This window comes from Hyla sarda, chromosome 7 (genome assembly GCF_029499605.1).
Source record: "Hyla sarda isolate aHylSar1 chromosome 7, aHylSar1.hap1, whole genome shotgun sequence".
Lineage (NCBI taxonomy): Eukaryota > Metazoa > Chordata > Amphibia > Anura > Hylidae > Hyla > Hyla sarda.
The window spans coordinates 53,067,043-53,089,858 of record NC_079195.1 but is presented as its reverse complement, the minus strand read 5'-3'; the positions used below and the strand labels follow the sequence as shown (position 1 = coordinate 53,089,858).

The window sequence follows — 22,816 nt, the reverse complement described above, 5'->3', positions numbered from 1 at the left end:
CACTATTTTTTCCTCTGCTCAACTATCGTTCTTCCAACAAAATAATCAAAGGAACTCCCTTTAGTAGTGCGGCACTGTGAACAAGTCTTTAACATACCATTTAATGAAATAGTATGTACCATCCCACCATGGTGAGGTAATCTCATTGCAATGAACCTTACACTTTAGGTAGGGTCTGTGCACTACACCAATTTCCATGGATGGTTTCCTGCAGGGCATTTAGATTGTCAATGCCCAGAAATTGTAGGCTTAGTGCTAGCCCAGAAGAGGTATAGTGTAAAATCTGCCCAGATGAGGTCACCTTACCGTGTTGGGAATACCTCAAAGGACAAGGAATACCACAAATACAAGGTTAGAAAAACCACTTTTTAACTTTACTACATGAATCACAGACAATTTTAGTGCAATTTACACTCAAGATAGCAGTAGGAAATCACAGCTGCTTTCATGGCACTTTGGGACTAGACATGTGCACGAGGGAAATTTTTGTTTTTAATTTTCGTTTGGGTAAATTTTTCGGTTCTGTATTCTTTTCGTGTTTGATTTTTCGGATACATTCGGTATTCAGAGTATTGTATTAATTTTTTAATGTCTTCCAATGCTCCGATCTCCGCGGCTCTCTTCTTTTCCGTGCACCCGCTCCCCATAATGGTCCCCTGCTTCTAAACGAAAAAAGAATTTTGTTTTAAAAGAAAATTTAATTTGTTTCTCACAATTTCGTAGGCATGTACAATTCGTTGTGTTATGAATTTAGATTCATTCGGATGTAAATATTTCGTACATTCGGATCAATCTGAAAGTACGAAATATGAACATTTTTGGGAAAATACGAATTTCTTACAAAACTAATTGCACATGTCTATTTGGGACTTGTAGTCTTTCTCAACTAATAAATCACTTGGTCTAAACTTAACGTGCACAGACTTATCTAAGTTAGCCTTGACATGACTTTACTTAAGACAAAGTGGGAAACACAGACTTCAGAGAAAGAAGGTATCGACTGCCGGCCTAGACTGTCACACACAGGATTTCTGGGTTAGAGCTTACCACCAGGGTGGACTAATTTTGACCTGAGCTGCCAGAGGCTTTCAATCATGTTTTCCTTTGCTTGCTTTGGGGCCTGTGGGCTCTCTTGACACTTGTCCCCAAAGCTGACTTGAACTTGATTGAAGACCTGGTCAGCGGGATCCATTTGCAGGCTGATAACCACTCTGGAAAAGGTAGACTTAGAAGACAGACATGGAACCTGTCCCCATTAGGTATGGGACAGTTATACTACAGAGGTGCTTCACATAGCTCTGACTGGACTCTATTCACCAACTAATTAGCTCCTCCCTGGCTATACAGACCTGGGGGAGCAGGGGAGGAGGCCCTGATTGGCCAAAGTGCTCATGTGATCTTCTATGCATCCTTCTTCACAATTACAGTTAACAATTTACATGACAGTAAAAATATAAAGACATTAAATGGAGGAAAATACATTGGCATACATTGTACAACAAACAACATTTAACCCTGGAGCTGACACAAGAAAAGAACATCTACCTGACAGGGCAGGTAGTCAGGTGTGTTCTGCACCAGGACACCACATTTTATTTGGCGTTTTCCAAACAGCATGTCTCCGGCTGTTGCAAAACTACAAACCCCAACATGCCCGGACAGCCAGAGACACACTGTTTGGAAAACACTGGCTTAGTTGTTATGTAATACAAGCTACTTGTAACACTAAATGTTTTAAACAATCTTAAGCCGGTGGAGAAAGTTTACGAAAGCGACCGAACCACAATTATTAGATTGTGAGGTTCAGAAATATGGTATTGACTCACCGCGTTCTTAGTGCCAAACTGTAATTAGCCTCTTGTTAGAAGCCCCATCTGCTTTTATTTATCTAAGCTAATGATTCTTAGGTTACAATCTCATCCAGCTCTTGTATTCTTTTTAACAAGCAGGTGAGTCAACTAGGCCCTGCACAAATCTGGTCATTTACAAAGAACCCTGACGTGATGGTATAATCTGTCTTTTCTTTTTCCTTCAAATAGTATCCACTTTGGTATTTTTGGTACATATGACTATAAAGAGGGTGCTGCCATCTCCTTAGCCTGTAGGCACATCTGCCCCATAGGAAAACACCAATACTATAAATGGCACACAGTATACATGGGGCCCTGTTACAGATTTAGCATTGGGGCCCTGAAGCTACAAGTTATGCCTTTGTGCCTATAGGTAAGCCTGCCTGACACATACAGCATTCTTCTTTAGTGCCATAAGGGTGCATGCACACCACGTTTTGCAATACAGTTCCCGTATCAGGTTTTTGATGAACAACAAATTCCTCAAAACCTGACTAAACTATCAAAATGTGTGTGCAAATTTCAACCCATATACGGTTAAAAAAATTACCGTATTTATCGGGGTATACCACGCACCGGCCTATAACACGCACCCTCATTTTACCAAGGATATTTGGGTAAAAAAAGTTTTTTACCCAAATATCCATGGTAAAATGAGGGTGCGTGTGTGTGCGTGTATACCCCGATATACCCCCAGGAAAGGCAGGGGGAGAGAGGCCGTCGCTGCCCGCTTCTCTCCCCCTGCCTTTCCTGGGGTCTAGAGCCCTGCTGCCGGCCCTTCTCTCCCCCTGGCTATCGGCGCCGCTGCCCGTTTTGTCCCCCTGATAGCCAGGGGGAGAGAAGCGGTGCCGACAGCCAGGAGGAGAGAAGGGGCAGCGGCACCCATTGCCGGCGCCGCTGCCCTGTTGCCTCCCCCCATCCCCGGTGGCATAATTACCTGGATCGGGTCCGCGCTGCTGCAGGCCTCCGTCGTGCGTCCCCTGCGTCGTTGCTATGCGCTGCACGGCGCGGCGCATTACGTCAGTGCGCCGCGCCGTGCATAGCAACGACGCAGGGGACGCACGCCGGAGGCCTGCAGCAGCGCGGACCCAACCCAGGTAATTATGCCACCGGGGATGGGGGGAGGCAACGGGGCAGTGGCGCCGGCAATGGGTGCCACTGCCCCTTCTCTCCCCCTGGCTGTCGGCGCCGCTTCTCTCCCCCTGGCTATCGGCGCCAGCAGTGGGGCGCCGGCACCGATAGTCAGGGGGACAGAACGGGCAGCGGCGCCGATAGCTAGGGGGAGAGAAGGGCCGGCAGCAGGGCTCTAGACCCCAGGGAAAGGCAGGGGGGGAGAAGCGGGCAGCGACGGCCTCTCTCCCCCTGCCTTTCCTGGGGGTGTATCGGCGTATAACACGCACATAGACTTTAGGCTAAAAATTTTAGCCTAAAAAGTGCGTGTTATACGCCGATAAATACTGTATGTCCAGTTGCATCCGTTTTTTAAGAAAAAAATGTATACTTTTTTAACTTTTCACTCCATTTTGAATAAAGTTTCACTTGTTTGATTGAAATTCCAAGAAAAAAACTGTGCAAAGTCAAAAACCGTATGGTGCAAACCGTATGGAACCGTACGCACATACGGTTCTGTACGGTTCACATTGACTCCCATGTTTTGAAACTACGTATACGGTTTAATACGGTTTTTCACCCGGACCAAAAAACGTGGTAGTCATACGGTAAAAAAAAAACGGATGATGCATTTGACATACGGTTTACAATGTTAAGTTAATGCATACGGTTTGCTATACGGTTCCGTACAATTTTTAACTTGAAACCGTATATGGGAACTGTATAGCAAAAACGTGGTGTGCATGCACCCTAACAGTGATAAAGGCATTTTTTTTTATTGTCAAAACCCCATATAAAGCAGCTGTCTCGCCCCCTGCCATAGACTTGCATTGAGGGGCGGAGCGTGACATCACACGGGGTCGGAGCTGTTCGCTCCGGGACCTGATGAGAGCGGGGTGCTGAATGCGAGATCGCGGGGGTCTCCAGCGGCGGGACCCCGCACGATCAAGCAACTTATCCCCTATCTTTTAGATAGGGATAAGTTGTCAGCACGGTAGTACCCCTTTAAGGGAGGTGATACTGATTACTCTCCAGGTCAGGTTATTCTTCTATTGAGGACAAAGAATTAAACATCCTCCATTAGATAAAGTATTAAGAATATAAGGTATAAGACATATCACACACGATTGTTAATTTAACATATTATTATTGTGCATTCTCAATCACTACAGGCCTCCAGTTTTGTAAGGAGCCATATTGGTGGATCTCTATTCATCGGATTCCAATAGACAGTTGTCCGACCAATGTGCCATCTGCCCATCACCTGGTAGGAGTGCTAGTGTCACGATGCCGGCTGGCAGCTAGTGGATCCTCTGTGCCAGAGAGGGATTGGCGTGGACCGTGCTAGTGGACCGGTTCTAAGCCACTACTGGTTTTCACCAGAGCCCGCCGCAAAGCGGGATGGTCTTGCTGCGGCGGTAGTGACCAGGTCGTATCCACTAGCAACGGCTCACCTCTCTGGCTGCTGAAGATAGGCGCGGTACAAGGGAGTAGGCAGAAGCAAGGTCGGACGTAGCAGAAGGTCGGGGCAGGCAGCAAGGATCGTAGTCAGGGGCAACGGCAGAAGGTCTGGAAACACAGGCAAGGAACACACAAGGAACGCTTTCACTGGCACTAAGGCAACAAGATCCGGCAAGGGAGTGCAAGGGAAGTGAGGTAATATAGGGAAGTGCACAGGTGATTACCCTAATTGGAACCACTGCGCCAATCAGCGGCGCAGTGGCCCTTTAAATCGCAGAGACCCGGCGCGCGCGCGCCCTAGGGAGCGGGGCCGCGCGCGCCGGGACAGAACAGACGGGGAGCGAGTCAGGTAGGGGAGCCGGGGTGCGCATCGCGAGCGGGCGCTACCCGCATCGCGAATCGCATCCCGGCTGGCAGCGGGATCGCAGCGCCCCGGGTCAGAGGACGTGACCGGAGCGCTGCAGCGGAGAGAGTGAAGCGAGCGCTCCGGGGAGGAGCGGGGACCCGGAGCGCTCGGCGTAACAGTACCCCCCCCCTTGGGTCTCCCCCTCTTCTTGGAGCCTGAGAACCTGAGGAGCAGACTTTTGTCAAGGATGTTGTCCTCAGGTTCCCAGGATCTCTCTTCAGGACCACAACCCTCCCAGTCAACTAAAAAAAAATTTTTCCCTCTGACCTTTTTGGCAGCCAAAATTTCCTTGACCGAGAAGACGTCCGAGGAGCCGGAAACAGGAGTGGGAGGAACAGATTTGGGAGAAAAACGGTTGAGGATGAGTGGTTTGAGAAGAGAGACGTGAAAGGCATTAGGGATACGAAGAGAAGGAGGAAGAAGAAGTTTATAAGAGACAGGATTAATTTGACACAAAATTTTGAAAGGACCAAGATAGCGTGGTCCCAACTTGTAGCTAGGGACACGGAAGCGGACATATTTAGCGGAGAGCCATACCTTGTCTCCAGGGAAAAAAACGGGGGGAGCTCTTCTTTTCTTATCCGCGAACCTCTTCATGCGTGAAGAAGCCTGTAAGAGAGAATTTTGGGTCTCTCTCCATATAATGGAAAGGTCACGAGAAATTTCATCCACAGCGGGCAGACCAGAGGGCAAGGGGGTAGGGAGGGGGGGAAGAGGGTGACGGCCGTACACCACGAAAAATGGGGATTTGGAGGAAGATTCAGAGACCCTGAAGTTATACGAGAATTCGGCCCATGGAAGGAGATCTGCCCAGTCATCCTGGCGGGAGGAAACAAAATGTCGCAAATAATCACCCAAGATCTGGTTAATTCTTTCTACTTGTCCATTGGACTGGGGATGATATGCAGAGGAAAAATTTAATTTAATCTTGAGTTGTTTACAGAGAGCCCTCCAGAATTTAGACACGAATTGGACACCTCTATCCGAGACAATCTGCGTAGGCAACCCGTGAAGACGAAAAATGTGTACAAAAAATTGTTTAGCCAACTGAGGCGCAGAAGGAAGACCAGGAAGAGGGATGAAATGTGCCATTTTGGAGAATCGATCAACGACCACCCAAATAACAGTGTTGCCACGGGAAGGGGGTAAATCAGTAATAAAATCCATACCAATCAGAGACCAAGGCTGTTCGGGGACAGGCAGAGGATGAAGAAAACCAGCGGGCTTCTGGCGGGGAGTCTTATCCCGGGCACAGATAGTGCAGGCTCGCACAAAGTCCCCAACATCCGTCTCCAGAGTCGGCCACCAATAGAAGCGGGAGATGAGTTGCACAGATTTCTTGATGCCCGCATGACCTGCGAGATGGGAGGAGTGACCCCATTTGAGGATTCCGAGGCGTTGGCGTGGAGAAACAAAGGTCTTTCCTGGAGGAGTCTGCCTGATGGAGGCAGGAGAAGTGGAGATCAGGCAGTCAGGTGGAATGATGTGTTGCGGAGGGAGATCAACTTCTGAGGCATCCGAGGAACGAGAGAGAGCATCGGCCCTAATGTTCTTATCGGCAGGACGAAAGTGAATCTCAAAATTAAATCGGGCAAAGAACAGAGACCACCGGGCCTGGCGAGGATTCAGCCGTTGGGCAGACTGGAGGTAGGAGAGGTTCTTGTGGTCGGTGTAGATAATAACAGGAAATCTTGATCCCTCCAGCAGATGCCTCCATTCCTCAAGTGCTAATTTAATGGCTAGAAGCTCTCGATCCCCGATGGAGTAGTTCCTCTCCGCTGGAGAGAAGGTCCTAGAGAAAAAACCACAAGTGACAGCATGCCCGGAAGAATTTTTTTGTAGAAGAACAGCTCCAGCTCCCACTGAGGAGGCATCAACCTCCAATAGGAAGGGTTTGGAAGGGTCAGGTCTGGAGAGCACGGGAGCCGAAGAAAAGGCAGACTTGAGTCGTTTAAAGGCGTCTTCTGCTTGAGGAGGCCAGGACTTGGGATCAGCATTTTTTTTGGTTAAAGCCACGATAGGAGCCACAATGGTAGAAAAATGTGGAATAAATTGCCTGTAATAATTGGCGAACCCCAAAAAGCGTTGGATAGCACGGAGTCCGGAGGGGCGTGGCCAATCTAAGACGGCAGAGAGTTTGTCTGGATCCATCTGTAGTCCCTGGCCAGAGACCAAATATCCTAGAAAAGGAAGAGATTGGCATTCAAACAGACATTTCTCAATTTTGGCATAGAGTTGGTTGTCACGAAGTCTCTGAAGAACCATACGGACATGCTGGCGGTGTTCTTCTAGATTGGCAGAAAAAATTAGGATATCGTCCAGATATACAACAACACAGGAGTATAACAGATCACGAAAAATTTCATTGACAAAGTCTTGGAAGACGGCAGGGGCGTTGCACAGGCCAAAGGGCATGACCAGATACTCAAAGTGTCCATCTCTGGTGTTAAATGCCGTTTTCCACTCGTCCCCCTCTCTGATGCGGATGAGGTTATAGGCGCCTCTTAAGTCCAATTTAGTGAAGATGTGGGCACCTTGGAGGCGATCAAAGAGTTCAGAGATGAGGGGTAAGGGGTAGCGGTTCTTAACCGTGATTTTATTAAGACCGCGGTAGTCAATGCAAGGACGTAGGGAGCCATCTTTTTTGGACACAAAGAAAAATCCGGCTCCGGCAGGAGAGGAGGATTTACGGATAAAGCCCTTTTTTAGATTCTCCTGGACGTATTCGGACATGGCAAGAGTCTCTGGGGCAGAGAGAGGATAAATTCTGCCCCGGGGTGGAGTAGTGCCCGGGAGGAGGTCGATAGGGCAATCATAAGGCCTGTGAGGAGGTAGAGTCTCAGCTTGTTTTTTGCAGAAAACATCCGCGAAGTCCATATAGGCCTTAGGGAGACCGGTTACTGGAGGAACCACAGAGTTACGGCAAGGGTTACTGGGAACCGGTTTTAGACAGTTCTTGGAACAAGAGGACCCCCAACTCTTGATCTCCCCAGTGGACCAATCCAGGGTTGGGGAATGAAGTTGAAGCCAGGGAAGTCCAAGGAGAATTTCTGAGGTGCAATTGGGGAGGACCAAAAGTTCAATCCTCTCATGATGAGATCCGATGCTCATAAGAAGGGGCTCCGTGCGGAAACGTATGGTACAGTCCAATCTTTCATTATTTACACAATTGATGTAGAGGGGTCTGGCGAGACTGGTCACCGGGATGTTGAACCTGTTGACGAGAGAGGCCAAAATAAAATTTCCTGCAGATCCAGAGTCCAAGAAGGCCACAGCAGGGAAGGAGAAGGCAGAGGCAGACATCCGCACAGGCACTGTAAGACGTGGAGAAGCAGAGTAGACATCAAGGACTGTCTCACCTTTGTGCGGAGTCAGCGTACGTCTTTCCAGGCGGGGAGGACGGATAGGACAATCCCTCAGGAAGTGTTCGGTACTAGCACAGTACAGGCAGAGGTTCTCCATACGGCGTCGTGTCCTCTCTTGAGGTGTCAGGCGAGACCGGTCGACCTGCATAGCCTCCACGGCGGAAGGCACAAGAACAGATTGCAGGGGACCAGAGGAGAGAGGAGCCGAGGAGGAGAAACGCCTCGTGCGAACAGAGTCCATATCTTGGCGGAGTTCCTGACGCCTTTCGGAAAAACGCATGTCAATGCGAGTGGCTAGGTGAATAAGTTCATGTAGATTAGCAGGAATTTCTCGTGCGGCCAGAACATCTTTAATGTTGCTGGATAGGCCTTTTTTGAAGGTCGCGCAGAGGGCCTCATTATTCCAGGACAATTCTGAAGCAAGAGTACGGAATTGTACGGCATACTCGCCAACGGAAGAATTACCCTGGACCAGGTTCAACAGGGCAGTCTCAGCAGAAGAGGCTCGGGCAGGTTCCTCAAAGACACTTCGGATTTCCGAGAAGAAGGAGTGTACAGAGGCAGTGACGGGGTCATTGCGGTCCCAGAGCGGTGTGGCCCATGACAGGGCTTTTCCGGACAGAAGGCTGACTACGAAAGCCACCTTAGACCTTTCAGTGGGAAACAGGTCCGACATCATCTCCAGATGCAGGGAACATTGGGAAAGAAAGCCACGGCAAAACTTAGAGTCCCCATCAAATTTATCCGGCAAGGATAGGCGTAGCCCAGGAGCGGCCACTCGCTGCGGAGGAGGTGCAGGAGCTGGCGGCGGAGATGACTGCTGAAGCTGTGGTAGTAACTGTTGTAGCATAACGGTCAGTTGAGACAGCTGTTGGCCTTGTTGCGCTATCCGTTGTGACTGCTGGGCGACCACCGTGGTGAGGTCAGCGACAACTGGCAGAGGAACTTCAGCGGGATCCATGGCCGGATCTACTGTCACGATGCCGGCTGGCAGCTAGTGGATCCTCTGTGCCAGAGAGGGATTGGCGTGGACCGTGCTAGTGGACCGGTTCTAAGCCACTACTGGTTTTCACCAGAGCCCGCCGCAAAGCGGGATGGTCTTGCTGCGGCGGTAGTGACCAGGTCGTATCCACTAGCAACGGCTCACCTCTCTGGCTGCTGAAGATAGGCGCGGTACAAGGGAGTAGGCAGAAGCAAGGTCGGACGTAGCAGAAGGTCGGGGCAGGCAGCAAGGATCGTAGTCAGGGGCAACGGCAGAAGGTCTGGAAACACAGGCAAGGAACACACAAGGAACGCTTTCACTGGCACTAAGGCAACAAGATCCGGCAAGGGAGTGCAAGGGAAGTGAGGTAATATAGGGAAGTGCACAGGTGATTACCCTAATTGGAACCACTGCGCCAATCAGCGGCGCAGTGGCCCTTTAAATCGCAGAGACCCGGCGCGCGCGCGCCCTAGGGAGCGGGGCCGCGCGCGCCGGGACAGAACAGACGGGGAGCGAGTCAGGTAGGGGAGCCGGGGTGCGCATCGCGAGCGGGCGCTACCCGCATCGCGAATCGCATCCCGGCTGGCAGCGGGATCGCAGCGCCCCGGGTCAGAGGACGTGACCGGAGCGCTGCAGCGGAGAGAGTGAAGCGAGCGCTCCGGGGAGGAGCGGGGACCCGGAGCGCTCGGCGTAACAGCTAGGAGGGCACCATGCCACTTTGTCTAATTTTCCTCCTCTCATTTCTCTATTCTAGGTCAGCTGCATAGTCGGTCATTGACTATAAGCCATATATATTCTCCTTAGAAAGCTGAACAGTCCCAACAGTAGATGAAGTGGCACAACACTTTGACAGCATCTTTGCTAAGAAACCCTATAAGGGTCATAGCGCATCGGCAACATATTTCACGCTGAAGCTGCTCCGACAGCAGTCAGAAGAGTGAGCTCCCTGCTTAAGCCGGATATCTCTGTGCGCTTGCTCATAGTGGCAGATTTGCTGCTGCACATCTGCCAAGTAACAGGCACGGTGTCTACAGCGGGAAATCCGCCACTACGAGCAGACACACAGAGCTACGATCTTCTAACTGCCGTTGGCACATACGCAGCAAGAAATACGCTGCAGATGTTATACGTGTGACCCTACCCAAAATGTAGAAATCAGTGGGCATCAGAACGCCTGGTTGCATTTTGTACTGAAAGCTTACATGATGAACAGGAATGCTGTTACTCTCTGTGTTAATGATTTTGGCAAGAAATCCTTTTCCTAGTTTAAAACACAAATGACTCATTTTATGATAAGTATCTGGATAAGAAACTGGCATTTTGTGTACTTAATCGTTGTAATGCACGACAACCTAGTGAAGATACCAAATGCCTCTTTTTCAGTAGCAATATGGAAAACATCACACAAACCTTTGTGAAGGACAAATTTATTGCATGTGATGTGTTAGTAGTCCTGGGGGTTGTGGTTGAAACGTCTGGAATTAAAGTGTTTCTGGAAGCTGTAAGAAATGTTTTCTAAAAGTGGCACATCCCTGTGCTCTCCTCTCTACTCACTTCATGTCTTCTTCAGTCAGTAGCCCCATGGAAAAGAGAGGGCGCCAAATCAAAGATTAAAGTGGGGTGACAAAGTTTTAATACCCTATGACCAGAAGAGAGCATTCCCCTCTGCACCCCTTTCAATGCAGGATGTCACCCCCAGTAGCATGTGGAACAACACCAGGTAAGGCCCCCTTCCCTCCAAGGGCCTCAGCAATGTCCCTCACTCTAAAAGTATTTAAATACTGTAGTTCTATGATGAACTGACCCTGGCCCTGTCAGTGTAGTACCACAATATTTCCTACAATGTATGCAAAAATCAGCCTTGGCATTAGCGTAAAACTGTACAGACTTCCAAAGCCATATATAATTAAAGGGGTTATCCAGCATAAGGTGACTATAGTAATTTAGTTAAAACTTCGCACACCACTTTTGAATTGAATCAAGGTAGCTTTATTTGCAATCCCAAAAATTAATGACGTTTCGGTCCACACTGGACCTTCATCAGACCGGATTGCTGCGGAGGTATAAGCATTGAAGTCGGCATGTAGCCGTGCAGAGGGGTGTCTGGAGATGCGACCTATAGTCGCTAGAAGCATGCTTTTCTTCAGTAAATTTGCTGCAAACAGCATCCTGTGTTAGGAGTGAATTCATTGTGTATGTATCCTGAAACAGATATTGCTGACTGACAGTCTGAAGCTTTATCCTGCCCTGCCACATCTCTGTGTGCTTCCAGGCAGCCTGCCCTCACAATTCACCTGTCTGTGTCTGGACACCCTGCAATTACAGAGATGTAATGTTTAAAAAGCCACAATCATGACATTCAAATGGTCACAGTCATTTTGAACATCTTTCTTCCATGTGATTCCTAATATTTGTAAATCACTTCACTTACCAAAAATGACTCCTTACCCCAGAAAAACAGCCCTTAAGTCTGCAAGTGGGAATAGGGTTCAGCTAGTGCTATGTGCAGGAGAGGGAGAGAGCCTGAGAAAGCCTGGACTGAGGGCCTGCAAAATGTGAACCAATTTGCCTGCTTAAGATGATCCACAAAGGTAAATCAAGGCTTCCCTCTTATCTCTGGCAGCTCAATGCAGCCGTGTGTAAATACAAGTGTATCTACTGTTGTATGTCCACAGTTCTGTATGTCCCTTTAACATCTTAGCAGCAGCAACAGCTAGTGTAACCCCTTCATTCGTGCATTTCACCTTGCAAACTAAGTGCACCCTTCTCCCTCCACATGCCATACGGTACTGCACTTTGTAAAACCTCCTCCAGCACAGAGTCCGCCTGTTCAGTGCACTTTCACCAACACTGTTTCATAGTATAGCAGTAAGGACTGAATATTGTGCTGTTATTCGTTAGGCAACTAATGGAGGAAGTGCCTGTGTGTGTGCTATTGGAAAACAATTTGGCTCCTGGGCCCTGTAGGGGAAAGAATGAGAAATATTTATGCACCATGGAGGGGACTCTCTGGGGCTTAAGAACAGCACAACAATTACATTTTCACCACCTGAAAGGCAGGTTTTAAAAAAAAAGATTTTAAAACATCAGGTACACTTTAAGCCCCACCCTTGGGATACCCCCCCCCCCCCCCTGAAAATCCCAATCGCCTCTCTTCTACTCTAATTTCATAATGTATACATGTATATATTTAATAATAATAATATATATCTAATATAATGTATAGTATGCTTACCTTGTTAGCGTTGCAGGACCTTCGGTCATGTGACCATGTTATATCCTCTATGGTATGTTAGAGGACCTTTGGAGGTCCTTGGGTCACATGTTACTCATAATGCTGTGTAAAGGTGATTGACACAAGTATGCACCAATCAGCTCTAGTCCAGCTCCTGCCCATATAAGGGAGCTGTAGCCAATTATCGCTCTCTGTAGCCAATTATCGCTTCTGACACGCTAGGCCCGGAGCCTGCCGGCCTCAGCACAAAACTAAACCGTGAGTTCTAAACTAATCCCCACTAAAGCTAGCGTGACTACTGGACCGCAACTTAATCCCCTAAATCCAGTGGAACAGCGCATATCAATCTAAAGACTCAAAATTGCTTAAGGTCCCAACCTTTGTCAATCCCTCCGAGACTTTGCATGTAAGAGACTGTTCCGGTTGTAAAGTTTGCATAAAATCTTCAGTAAAGTTCCGACAAGTTTCTGCAAAACTGTGGACATTCAATTATTCTATACCTCCCTATCGCTCTTGGGAAGGGTGGCGGTAGGACATCCATTACAGAGGAGCCCTCACCCTGGCGTCACAAATAGCAAGGGCTAACAAGCACTTTTTAGTAACCGCACAGATACACTCCCCATACCCTACTCCCCCAGGCTATCACAAATGTGATAAATAGAAATTCTCTTTTTTTTTTTTTTTTTTTTTTTTTTTTTACATTATTTCTGTGTTGTAATGTTATTTGTTTGGAAAAATCCAATCAAAAATAATTTCAAATAATATTGTTATTCTCCTCCTGTTTGTGATCAGTCCACAATAGTCTATAATCTGGAGCATCATCAGCAGTGAGTGATGAAGCAATTCTCTATTATTTCGTGGTATTTTAAAGTTAACAGAATACCGATAAATAAAAGGCTTAATATCAAGGGACGGGGTCTGACTGAACACTCGTATCAAACAAAAAGCGATAGAACAAATAACATTATGTGCAGCTGCTTCATCTCCTCACATTTAATTTCCCTTGATGTGGTTTTTTATGCTTTAATGAAATGAATTACCGCTACATCTGCATTTTTAAAGAAGCACCTGTATCCAGCGATATTGTGAAAAACGTCTCCGCGAAGGAAGAGATTGAAGCGGCAATATATGATTTAATGTTGGATTTAGTTTTCCTAAAATATTCATTGTACATTCAATGATACAAGTCATTTCCCTAATTGGAACATTCACATAGATCAGAAGAAAAAAAAAAAAAAACTTTATGGTCCAACATGGGAAATAGTGTGAATGTGGAATAGAAATGATTCTGAGTCTGACTTTAGAACAGTGGTCTCAAACTGTGGCCCTCCAGATGTGGCAAAACTTCAACTCCCAGCATGCCCGGACAGCCGTTGGCTGTCCGGGCATGCTGGGAGTTGAAGTTTTGCCACATCTGGAGGGCCACAGTTTCAGACCACTGGTCTAATACGGGAATCTAGGCCCGGCCTGACTCCGCAAAGGTCCCAGCCAATGTCTGTCTGGGCATGCTGAAAGTTTTGCAACATCTGGAGGGCAACAGTTTGAGACCACTGCTTTATAATAAGTATTGGTGCTTGTATAAGGTTAGGTTTCCACTTGTTTTTTTTTTTTTTTTTTTTTACGCCTAGAGATGAACGAATTTACAGTAAATTCGATTCGTCACGAACTTCTCGGCTCGGCAGTTGATGACTTATCCTGCATAAATGAGTTCAGCTTTCAGGTGCTCCCGTGGGCTGGAAAAGGTGGATACAGTCTTAGGAGACTCTTTCCTAGGACTATATCCACCTTTTCCAGCCCACCGGAGCACCTGAAGGCTGAACTGATTTATGCAGGATAAGTCATCAACTGCCGAGCCGAGAAGTTCGTGACGAATCGAATTTACTGTAAATTCGTTCATCTCTATTTACACCTAAAAAAACAGCAGCAAAAATGAAAGAAAAACTGCCACAGCACGGCGTTTTTCCTGGTGTGTGGAAACAGCCGAATTTGTCTTCAGGGTACAATTCCGTGGGTTGGATGCTGAGCGCCCGGTCCACAGAGTGTAAGGAGATGAGGAGTGATGTACAGCATCACTACTCGTCTCCCCAGGCTGTATAGCAGGGGTACTTTTAGTAGGGGTCCGCTTATCCAGGTCTGCCATCTGGTAAAGGTCCGAGCAAAACACTAAGACCTGGTTCACACCTAGTGGCCGGAGTGCCATGCAAGAAATAGGAGCTGCCTGTTATAGAACATTATTATTACTCAATTATAAGTCATAATCATTCCCCAACTGCCACACACTGTGCCCCTGAATATATAACTGCTGCACACCATGCCCCTGGTATATTTCTGCCACACACTGTGCTTCTGGTATAATTCTGCCACACACTGTGACTCTGGTATAATTCTGCCACACACTGTGCCTCTGGTATAATTCTGCCACACACTGTGCCTCTGGTATAATTCTGCCACACACTGTGCCTCTGGTATAATTCTGCCACACACTGTGCCTCTGGTATAATTCTGCCACACACTGTGCCTCTGGTATAATTCTGCCACACACTGTGCCTCTGAATATAAAACTGCCACACACTGTGCCCCTGGTATAATTCTGCAACACACTGTGCCCATGAGTATAATGCTGCCACATACCGTGCCCCTGAGTATAATGCTGCCACACACCGTGCCCATGAGTATAATGCTGCCACACACCGTGCCCATGAGTATAATGCTGCCACACACAGTTTAGGGAACTGGTCGGAGATCCGGATGACTGGCGGCTGCGGTCCGAATTTGGAAGGTGGTCCACTAGTTGAGTACCCCTGGTATACACTAAATAAAGCTATCTATAGATAGCTGTATATTCTGTATACCACCCAAAGGGTACACTGTCCAGCAGTTTAAGTTAACTCTTTCCTTGCTGGGCTGGCGCATAGCGCACAGTTCAGCAAAGGGTTAAGTGAGCCAGCAATGTGTATACTGTATACACATTGCAGGCTCACTGTAATTTCTTGCTGGGCAGTAGATATGCGATGTACAGTATATCTACTGCTCAGCATCAGCTGTTCTCCTGGTGTGGTGCCATAGAATGTGTTTTGCCATAGAAATGTGATAGGAGGACTCAGCACTTTTCAGAGCTTGAGCATCACAGCCCCATCACATTCTATTGGCTGACACTTGCACACCCGCCCCCTTTCATTGGTAACTGCGGGGGCTGAGGGATTGATCGAACCGGGTTTCACTTCTGAGACCCGATGCGATCTGAAGTTATTAGGCAGGGGAGCAGGCGGCATGGTCCGCAACCCTGCGATGTATCAGTGTGTTTTAACTTTCATTTTTGAATCCCACGCAGGGAGCCCTGAATGGCCGGTACTGAGGAGCCAATCAGGGCTCTCAGAGGGAGATTTAAAAATGAACATTGTGAGTAGCAGAGGGGGCCATATCTATATTAAAAGCTCTGTGGGGGCAAGATATATAGCGCTGCATGGGGGGGGGGCACATATAGCCTATATACTGTATCTAGCCCCCCAGCAGCACATTAGATATGACCCCCGCTGGCGCATTAATAAATATATACCCACCACAGCACATGTATATGTACCCTCCTATATACCTATGCCACTGCAGTGCTATATGTGAAAAGCATTCTAGCAGCAGCTTCGGCCGCCCCCGATGCTGCTGATAGAAATACTTTTCATACATAGTGCTGCTGCGGCATAGGTATATAGAAGCACTGTGTGTGTGTGTGGGGGGGGGGGCAGATAACGCTATATGTCTGTCCCCCCAGTGCTTCTATATACATATACCATATACATATACCCCTGCCGCCATATGAATGAAAAGTATTTCCATTAGCAGCGAATAGTACCCTCAGCACTGCAGATAAATGTCCCCCATTATTTTTACATTTACATGGCCCCTTTCTACATTTTTATTATTGTCGGCTACATTTTTAGTTCCCTGCCCACCCACATAAATTGATCCCTGTTTAAAAATTAATACAAATTTTGTTATAAAAATATAAATTTCGTTAAATACAATTTTTTACATCACTACAGTATAATAATATATTTTTTGTAATGGTACCCTACGAAATTTTAAGAAAAAAGATATCTCCAACCCTTTTTTTGGATCACTAAAGTCCAAAAAAGGAATAAAAACCGCCTTCAAAAACGCCAAAGTTAAAACCCAAATGGCATTTTTTCACTCCCATAAATTTCTATGGGAAGAAAATGCCAAGATTTTCCCCCAAAAAACGCCAAAGTCTCAACAAAAGGTTGTTTTTGAAAAACTGCCAAGGAGCCAAGAATAGCTGAAAAACGCCAAAAGGATAAAAAAAAAAAAAAATGGCCAAACTGAAAAACACCAAGTGGATATGGCATTTTGCACTTCCCTATTGACTTGCAGCTAACATCTGGCCACAGCGTTTTTTCACAAAAAACACACCAGGCGGCAGAATGGGCGTTTTTATTGGCATTTTTGCAGAAAAAAAAAAAAACGTCGTGGAAACCTAGCCTTAAGAAAGGAGACCACGAGCATGAATGACACCACATTATCACCCAACTAGTATCTCTACACATTACCATAAACATGCATGCTCAGATACACTGAGCATGCATGTTTACTGCTATACAGAGTGGGGGATGGGCAACACTTACCTATCTTAAAATGCCATCATGCCAATCCGTGTTTATTTAAATGAAGGATATTTGGGGTGATTGGGCTGCCCCAACACACATTAGATTGCTGGTAGAATATGCTAGAGCCCTGCATCAGGATGCAAGCGGTAATGAGGCTGTTGCGGGCAGTCACAAAACATACAGCGGGCCCCGCAAAATCTTGCACACTCCCACAAATTGGCACAAGGGGTGATGAAATGGTACAAGGAGGGTGATGAAATGACACAAGGAGGGTGATGAAATGACACAAGGAGGGTGATGAAATGACACAAGGAGGGTGATGAAATGGTACAAGGAGGGTGATGAAATGGCACAAGGAGGGTGATGAAATGGCACAAGGAGGGTGATGAAATGGTACAAGGAGGGTGATGAAATGGTACAAGGAGGGTGATGAAATTGCACAAGGAGGGTGATGAAATGGTACAAGGAGGGTGATGAAATTGCACAAAGAGGGTGATGAAATGGTGCAAGGAGGGTGATGAAATGGTACAAGGAGGGTGATGAAATTGCACAAGGAGGGTGATGAAATGGTACAAGGAGGGTGATGAAATTGCACAAAGAGGGTGATGAAATGGTACAAGGAGGGTGATGAAATGGTACAAGGAGGGTGATGAAATTGCACAAAGAGGGTGATGAAATGGTACAAGGAGGGTGATGAAATGGTACAAGGAGGGTGATGAAATGGCACAAGGAGGGTGATGAAATGTCTCAAGGAGGGTGATGAAATGTCTCAAGGAGGGTGATGAAATGGTACAAGGAGGGTTATGAAATAGCATAAGGGGGTAATGAAATGGAACTGGTGGGAGTGGTAATGAAATGACACAGGACTATTATTTAAAAAAGCTGTGACAAAATGTTTGCAGGAACAGGCATGATTGAGCACACATGTTGCTGTAGCGGGCAGGGGTGGACCAAACATCTTTCGGTGGTAATGGTCAGAAATCCAGCAGGAGCGGGATTTAAAAAAAACTGTCTGGCGTAAAGCTCTAGATTATGCTAATATTGGATTTTTGTCTAATGCACTTGGCCATCTTGATATTTTAGAAAGCGATATTACGTTTGTCAGATTGTCAGACATGCCCTAAAAGTGCCCAGTCATGCAGTGAGGCACAGTTCAGTAAATGGTTTGGGTGAAAAATAGGTGGCTGCTGAACACCATGAAGAAAACCAGACAGACCCTACTAAAGTCATAGGCGTCTGTTGGTTTCTGTCATGTGACGGGTCCAGCACTGCTGACGTTATTGTCTTTGGGCCTGTTCACATTATGCAATTTCCGCACAGAATTTCCACAACCATGTTCAGTCGTCTGGTGGAATCCGATTCCGTGTCAAAAGTTCCACTTGAGTCAATGGGAGTCTGCTGCTAGCGAAACCTGCATTGAATTTCCAGTAGTGTGAACGGATCCTTAGGCTATGGAAATGTGAATGCAGGTGTGAACAGAGCCTTAGGCTAGCTGGTTTACCCAGGAGTAGGGTTAATAAAGAGCAATACACATGCAGTCCTTCCATAGACTCAATGATAACCTGTATTTTACAACCAATGGGAGAGCTGTTTCATATACCAGCCATTCAGATCACAGATTACATTTTTCTAAAGTGGGTTAAGAAGTAAAGCAAGTCGTCTGATTGGTCGCTATGGACAACCATTACACTTTTTGGGTGTTTTTACTTTAATACACGGCAGTGAGAAGTGTCAGCTCTTGGGGTCAGTGGACGATGCAGTGAGAAGTGTCAGTTCTAGGGGTGATCAGAGGATACAGGGAGAAGTGTCAGCTCTTGGGGTGAGCAGAGGATACAGGGAGAAGTGTCAGCTCTAGGGGTGAGCAGAGGATACAGGGAGAAGTGTCAGATCTAGGGGTGAGCAGAGGATACAGGGAGAAGTGTCAGCTCTAGGGGTGAGCAAAGGATACAGCGAGAAGTGTCAGCTCTTGGGGTGATCAGAGGATACAGGGAGAAGTGTCAGCTCTTGGGGTGAGCAGAGGATACAGGGAGAAGTGTCAGCTCTAGGGGTGATCAGAGGATACAGGGAGAAGTGTCAGCTCTAGAGGTGAGCAGAGGATACAAAGAGAAGTGTCAGCTCTAGGGGTGATCAGAGGATACAGGGAGAAGTGTCAGCTCTTGGGGTGAGCAGAGGATACAGGGAGAAGTGTCAGCTCTAGGGGTGATCAGAGGATACAGGGAGAAGTGTCAGTTCTAAGGGTGATCAGAGGATACAGGGAGAAGTGTCAGCTCTAGGGGTGAGCAGAGGATACAGGGAGAGAAGTGTCAGATCTAGGGGTGAGCAGAGGATACAGGGAGAAGTGTCAGCTCTAGGGGTGATCAGAGGATACAGGGAGAAGTGTCAGCTCTAGAGGTGAGCAGAGGATACAGGGAGAAGTGTCAGATCTAAGGGTGATCAGAGGATACAAGGAGAAGTGTCAGCTCTAGGGGTGAGCAGAGGATACAGGGAGAAGTGTCAGTTCTAGGGGTGATCAGAGGATACAGGGAGAAGTGTCAGTTCTAGGGGTGATCAGAGGATACAGGGAGAAGTGTCAGCTCTAGGGGTGAGCAGATGATACAGGGAGAAGTGTCAGCTCTAGGGGTGAGCAGAGGATACAGGGAGAAGTGTCAGATCTAGGGGTGAGCAGAGGATACAGGGAGAAGTGTCAGCTCTAGGGGTGAGCAGAGGATACAGGGAGAAGTGTCAGATCTAGGGGTGAGCAGAGGATACAGGGAGAAGTGTCAGCTCTTGGGGTGAGCAGAGGATACAGGGAGAAGTGTCAGTTCTAAGGGTGATCAGAGTATACAGGGAGAAGTGTCAGATCTAGGGGTGAGCAGAGGATACAGGGAGAAGTGTCAGTTCTAGGGGTGAGCAGAGGATACAGGGAGAAGTGTCAGTTCCAGGGGTGATCAGAGGATACAGGGAGAAGTGTCAGTTCCAGGGGTGAGCAGAGGATACAGGGAGAAGTGTCAACTCTAAGGGTGAGCAGAGGATACAGGGAGAAGTGTCAGCTCTAGAGGTGAGCAGAGGATACAGGGAGAAGTGTCAGCTCTAGAGGTGAGCAGAGGATACAGGGAGAAGTGTCAGCTCTTGGGGTGAGCAGAGGATACAGGGAGAAGTGTCAGCTCTAGGGGTGAGCAGAGGATACAGCGAGAAGTGTCAGCTCTTGGGGTGAGCAGAGGATACAGGGAGAAGTGTCAGATCTAGGGGTGAGCAGAGGATACAGGGAGAAGTGTCAGCTCTAGGGGTGATCAGAGGATACAGAGAGAAGTGTCAGTTCTAGAGGTGAGCAGAGGATACAGCGAGAAGTGTCAGCTCTTGGGGTGAGCAGAGGATACAGGGAGAAGTGTCAGCTCTAGGGGTGAGCAGAGGATACAGCGAGAAGTGTCAGCTCTTGGGGTGAGCAGAGGATACAGGGAGAAGTGTCAGATCTAGGGGTGAGCAGAGGATACAGGGAGAAGTGTCAGTTCTAGGGGTGAGCAGAGGATACAGGGAGAAGTGTCAGTTCCAGGGGTGATCAGAGGATACAGGGAGAAGTGTCAGTTCCAGGGGTGAGCAGAGGATACAGGGAGAAGTGTCAACTCTAAGGGTGAGCAGAGGATACAGGGAGAAGTGTCAGCTCTAGAGGTGAGCAGAGGATACAGGGAGAAGTGTCAGCTCTAGAGGTGAGCAGAGGATACAGGGAGAAGTGTCAGCTCTTGGGGTGAGCAGAGGATACAGGGAGAAGTGTCAGCTCTAGGGGTGAGCAGAGGATACAGCGAGAAGTGTCAGCTCTTGGGGTGAGCAGAGGATACAGGGAGAAGTGTCAGATCTAGGGGTGAGCAGAGGATACAGGGAGAAGTGTCAGCTCTAGGGGTGATCAGAGGATACAGAGAGAAGTGTCAGTTCTAGAGGTGAGCAGAGGATACAGCGAGAAGTGTCAGCTCTTGGGGTGAGCAGAGGATACAGGGAGAAGTGTCAGCTCTAGGGGTGAGCAGAGGATACAGCGAGAAGTGTCAGCTCTTGGGGTGAGCAGAGGATACAGGGAGAAGTGTCAGATCTAGGGGTGAGCAGAGGATACAGGGAGAAGTGTCAGTTCTAGGGGTGAGCAGAGGATACAGGGAGAAGTGTCAGCTCTTGGGGTGAGCAGAGGATACAGCGAGAAGTGTCAGTTCTAAGGGTGATCAGAGGATACAGAGAGAAGTGTCAGCTCTAGGGGTGAGCAGAGGATACAGGGAGAAGTGTCAGTTCTAAGGGCGATCAGAGGATACAGAGAGAAGTGTCAGCTCTTGGGGCGATCAGAGGATACAGGGAGAAGTGTCAGCTCTTGGGGTGATCAGAGGATACAGGGAGAAGTGTCAGCTCTTGGGGTGATCAGAGGATACAGGGAGAAGTGTCAGCTCTAGGGGTGAGCAGAGGATACAGGGAGAAGTGTCAGCTCTTGGGGTGATCAGAAGTTACAGGGAGAAGTGTCAGTTCCAGGGGTGAGCAGAGGATACAGCGAGAAGTGTCAGATCTAGGGGTGAGCAGAGGATACAGGGAGAAGTGTCAGCTCTTGGGGTGAGCAGAGGATACAGGGAGAAGTGTCAGCTCTAGGGGTGAGCAGAGGATACAGGGAGAAGTATCAGCTCTTGGGGTGAGCAGAGGATACACGGAGAAGTGTCAGCTCTAGGGGTGATCAGAGGATACAGCGAGAAGTGCCAGCTCTAGTGGTGAGCAGAGGATACAGGGAGAAGTGTCAGCTCTAGGGGTGATCAGAGGATACAGGGAGAAGTATCAGCTCTCTTGGGGTCAGTGAAGAATCAGAGTATATAGTGTATGTTATCGTGTAGCTCTTGTCGTCCTGTATGTTAATGTGAATAATAAATAAAAGAAGATACTCAGTGAGTGCCACCTATTATTTCTATATCTTGATGCAAGTTTGAATCTACAGTCAGAGCACTACGAGACGCTTCATACCTACATACACGCAGTTATGTCCAGTGTTGGCGCATAAAGAGTTCAAGTGTCAGAGCAGTGCCGGACTGTGTTTTTTCTCTGTATGAGTTTGAACCTATCTCCATAAACATACAAATTAATTTAAACATGAATTTAGATTATAAACCCCAGTGGGGACAAGGACCAATTTGAGTGTACAGCGCTGCAGAATCCATGTGCGCTATATATATATATATATATATATATATATATATATATATATATAAAAGAATGATTATTATCTTTTTGGGGCTGATCGCAGTTCTCCTATCTGCCTGGTGGTGGCAGGAGTGAGCCTCAATAGATTCTGCTTGCATTTAAATCCCACTGTAAAGGAGGAAGCAACGTGCAGCTAGTATATCTGGAAGCAGCACACTTCAGAGCCCAGCAAACAAGGGTTACTACTTCTTACTGCTGCCAGTGACACCCCCTGTGCCAGGGCACCTCTGCAGATCTCAGCTGTCCATGGTGCTGATCAGGATGTAGAAGTGCAGCCCTGGAATGGAGCCCCATGCCTAATGCAGAATAGGACCCTCTGGATGAAGCATTGAAGAGCTGAGTGTCTATCTGGGGTCTGAGGCTTGCTTCTGGACATCTCTCTCTTTTCTATTTCCAGGAGATAGGGAATGCTATCTCCACCTCTGCATCAATGTTTCACTGGAACAAGTGGAAGAAAAGGATGGGGGCCAACACTTCCTCCAAAAGACCAGTGTTCGATGAGAAGGAGGATGGTAAGTACGGTGTATGCACTATATGGCTTGCTTTTTTATTCTGCTCCATGCTCTTATAGTTCTGACACTGTTTAAGCCATTGT

At 47.6% G+C, this 22,816-nt stretch overlaps 1 protein-coding gene and 1 long non-coding RNA gene across 3 annotated transcripts in view; one reads left to right on the top strand and one right to left on the bottom strand.

Moving 5' to 3' along the window:
- Window positions 1-317: 317 nt before the first annotated feature.
- Window positions 318-22,816, bottom strand: part of LOC130281609 (uncharacterized) — a 40,748-nt gene continuing 18,249 nt past the window's right edge. The window contains exon 3 of one of the 2 annotated variants that reach the window (XR_008846054.1): window positions 318-662. This is a non-coding gene — a long non-coding RNA (uncharacterized LOC130281609). Of the gene's footprint in view, window positions 663-10,975; window positions 11,488-22,816 lie in introns of those variants that run through there. The other variant, XR_008846055.1, reaches the window with a different exon arrangement.
- Window positions 22,336-22,816, top strand: part of STK32C (serine/threonine kinase 32C) — a 377,838-nt gene continuing 377,357 nt past the window's right edge. Inside the window, exon 1 of the mRNA XM_056529023.1 lies at window positions 22,336-22,733. Coding sequence (XP_056384998.1) covers window positions 22,652-22,733 — 82 coding nt within the window. The 5' untranslated portion in view covers window positions 22,336-22,651. The remainder of the gene's footprint in view (window positions 22,734-22,816) is intronic.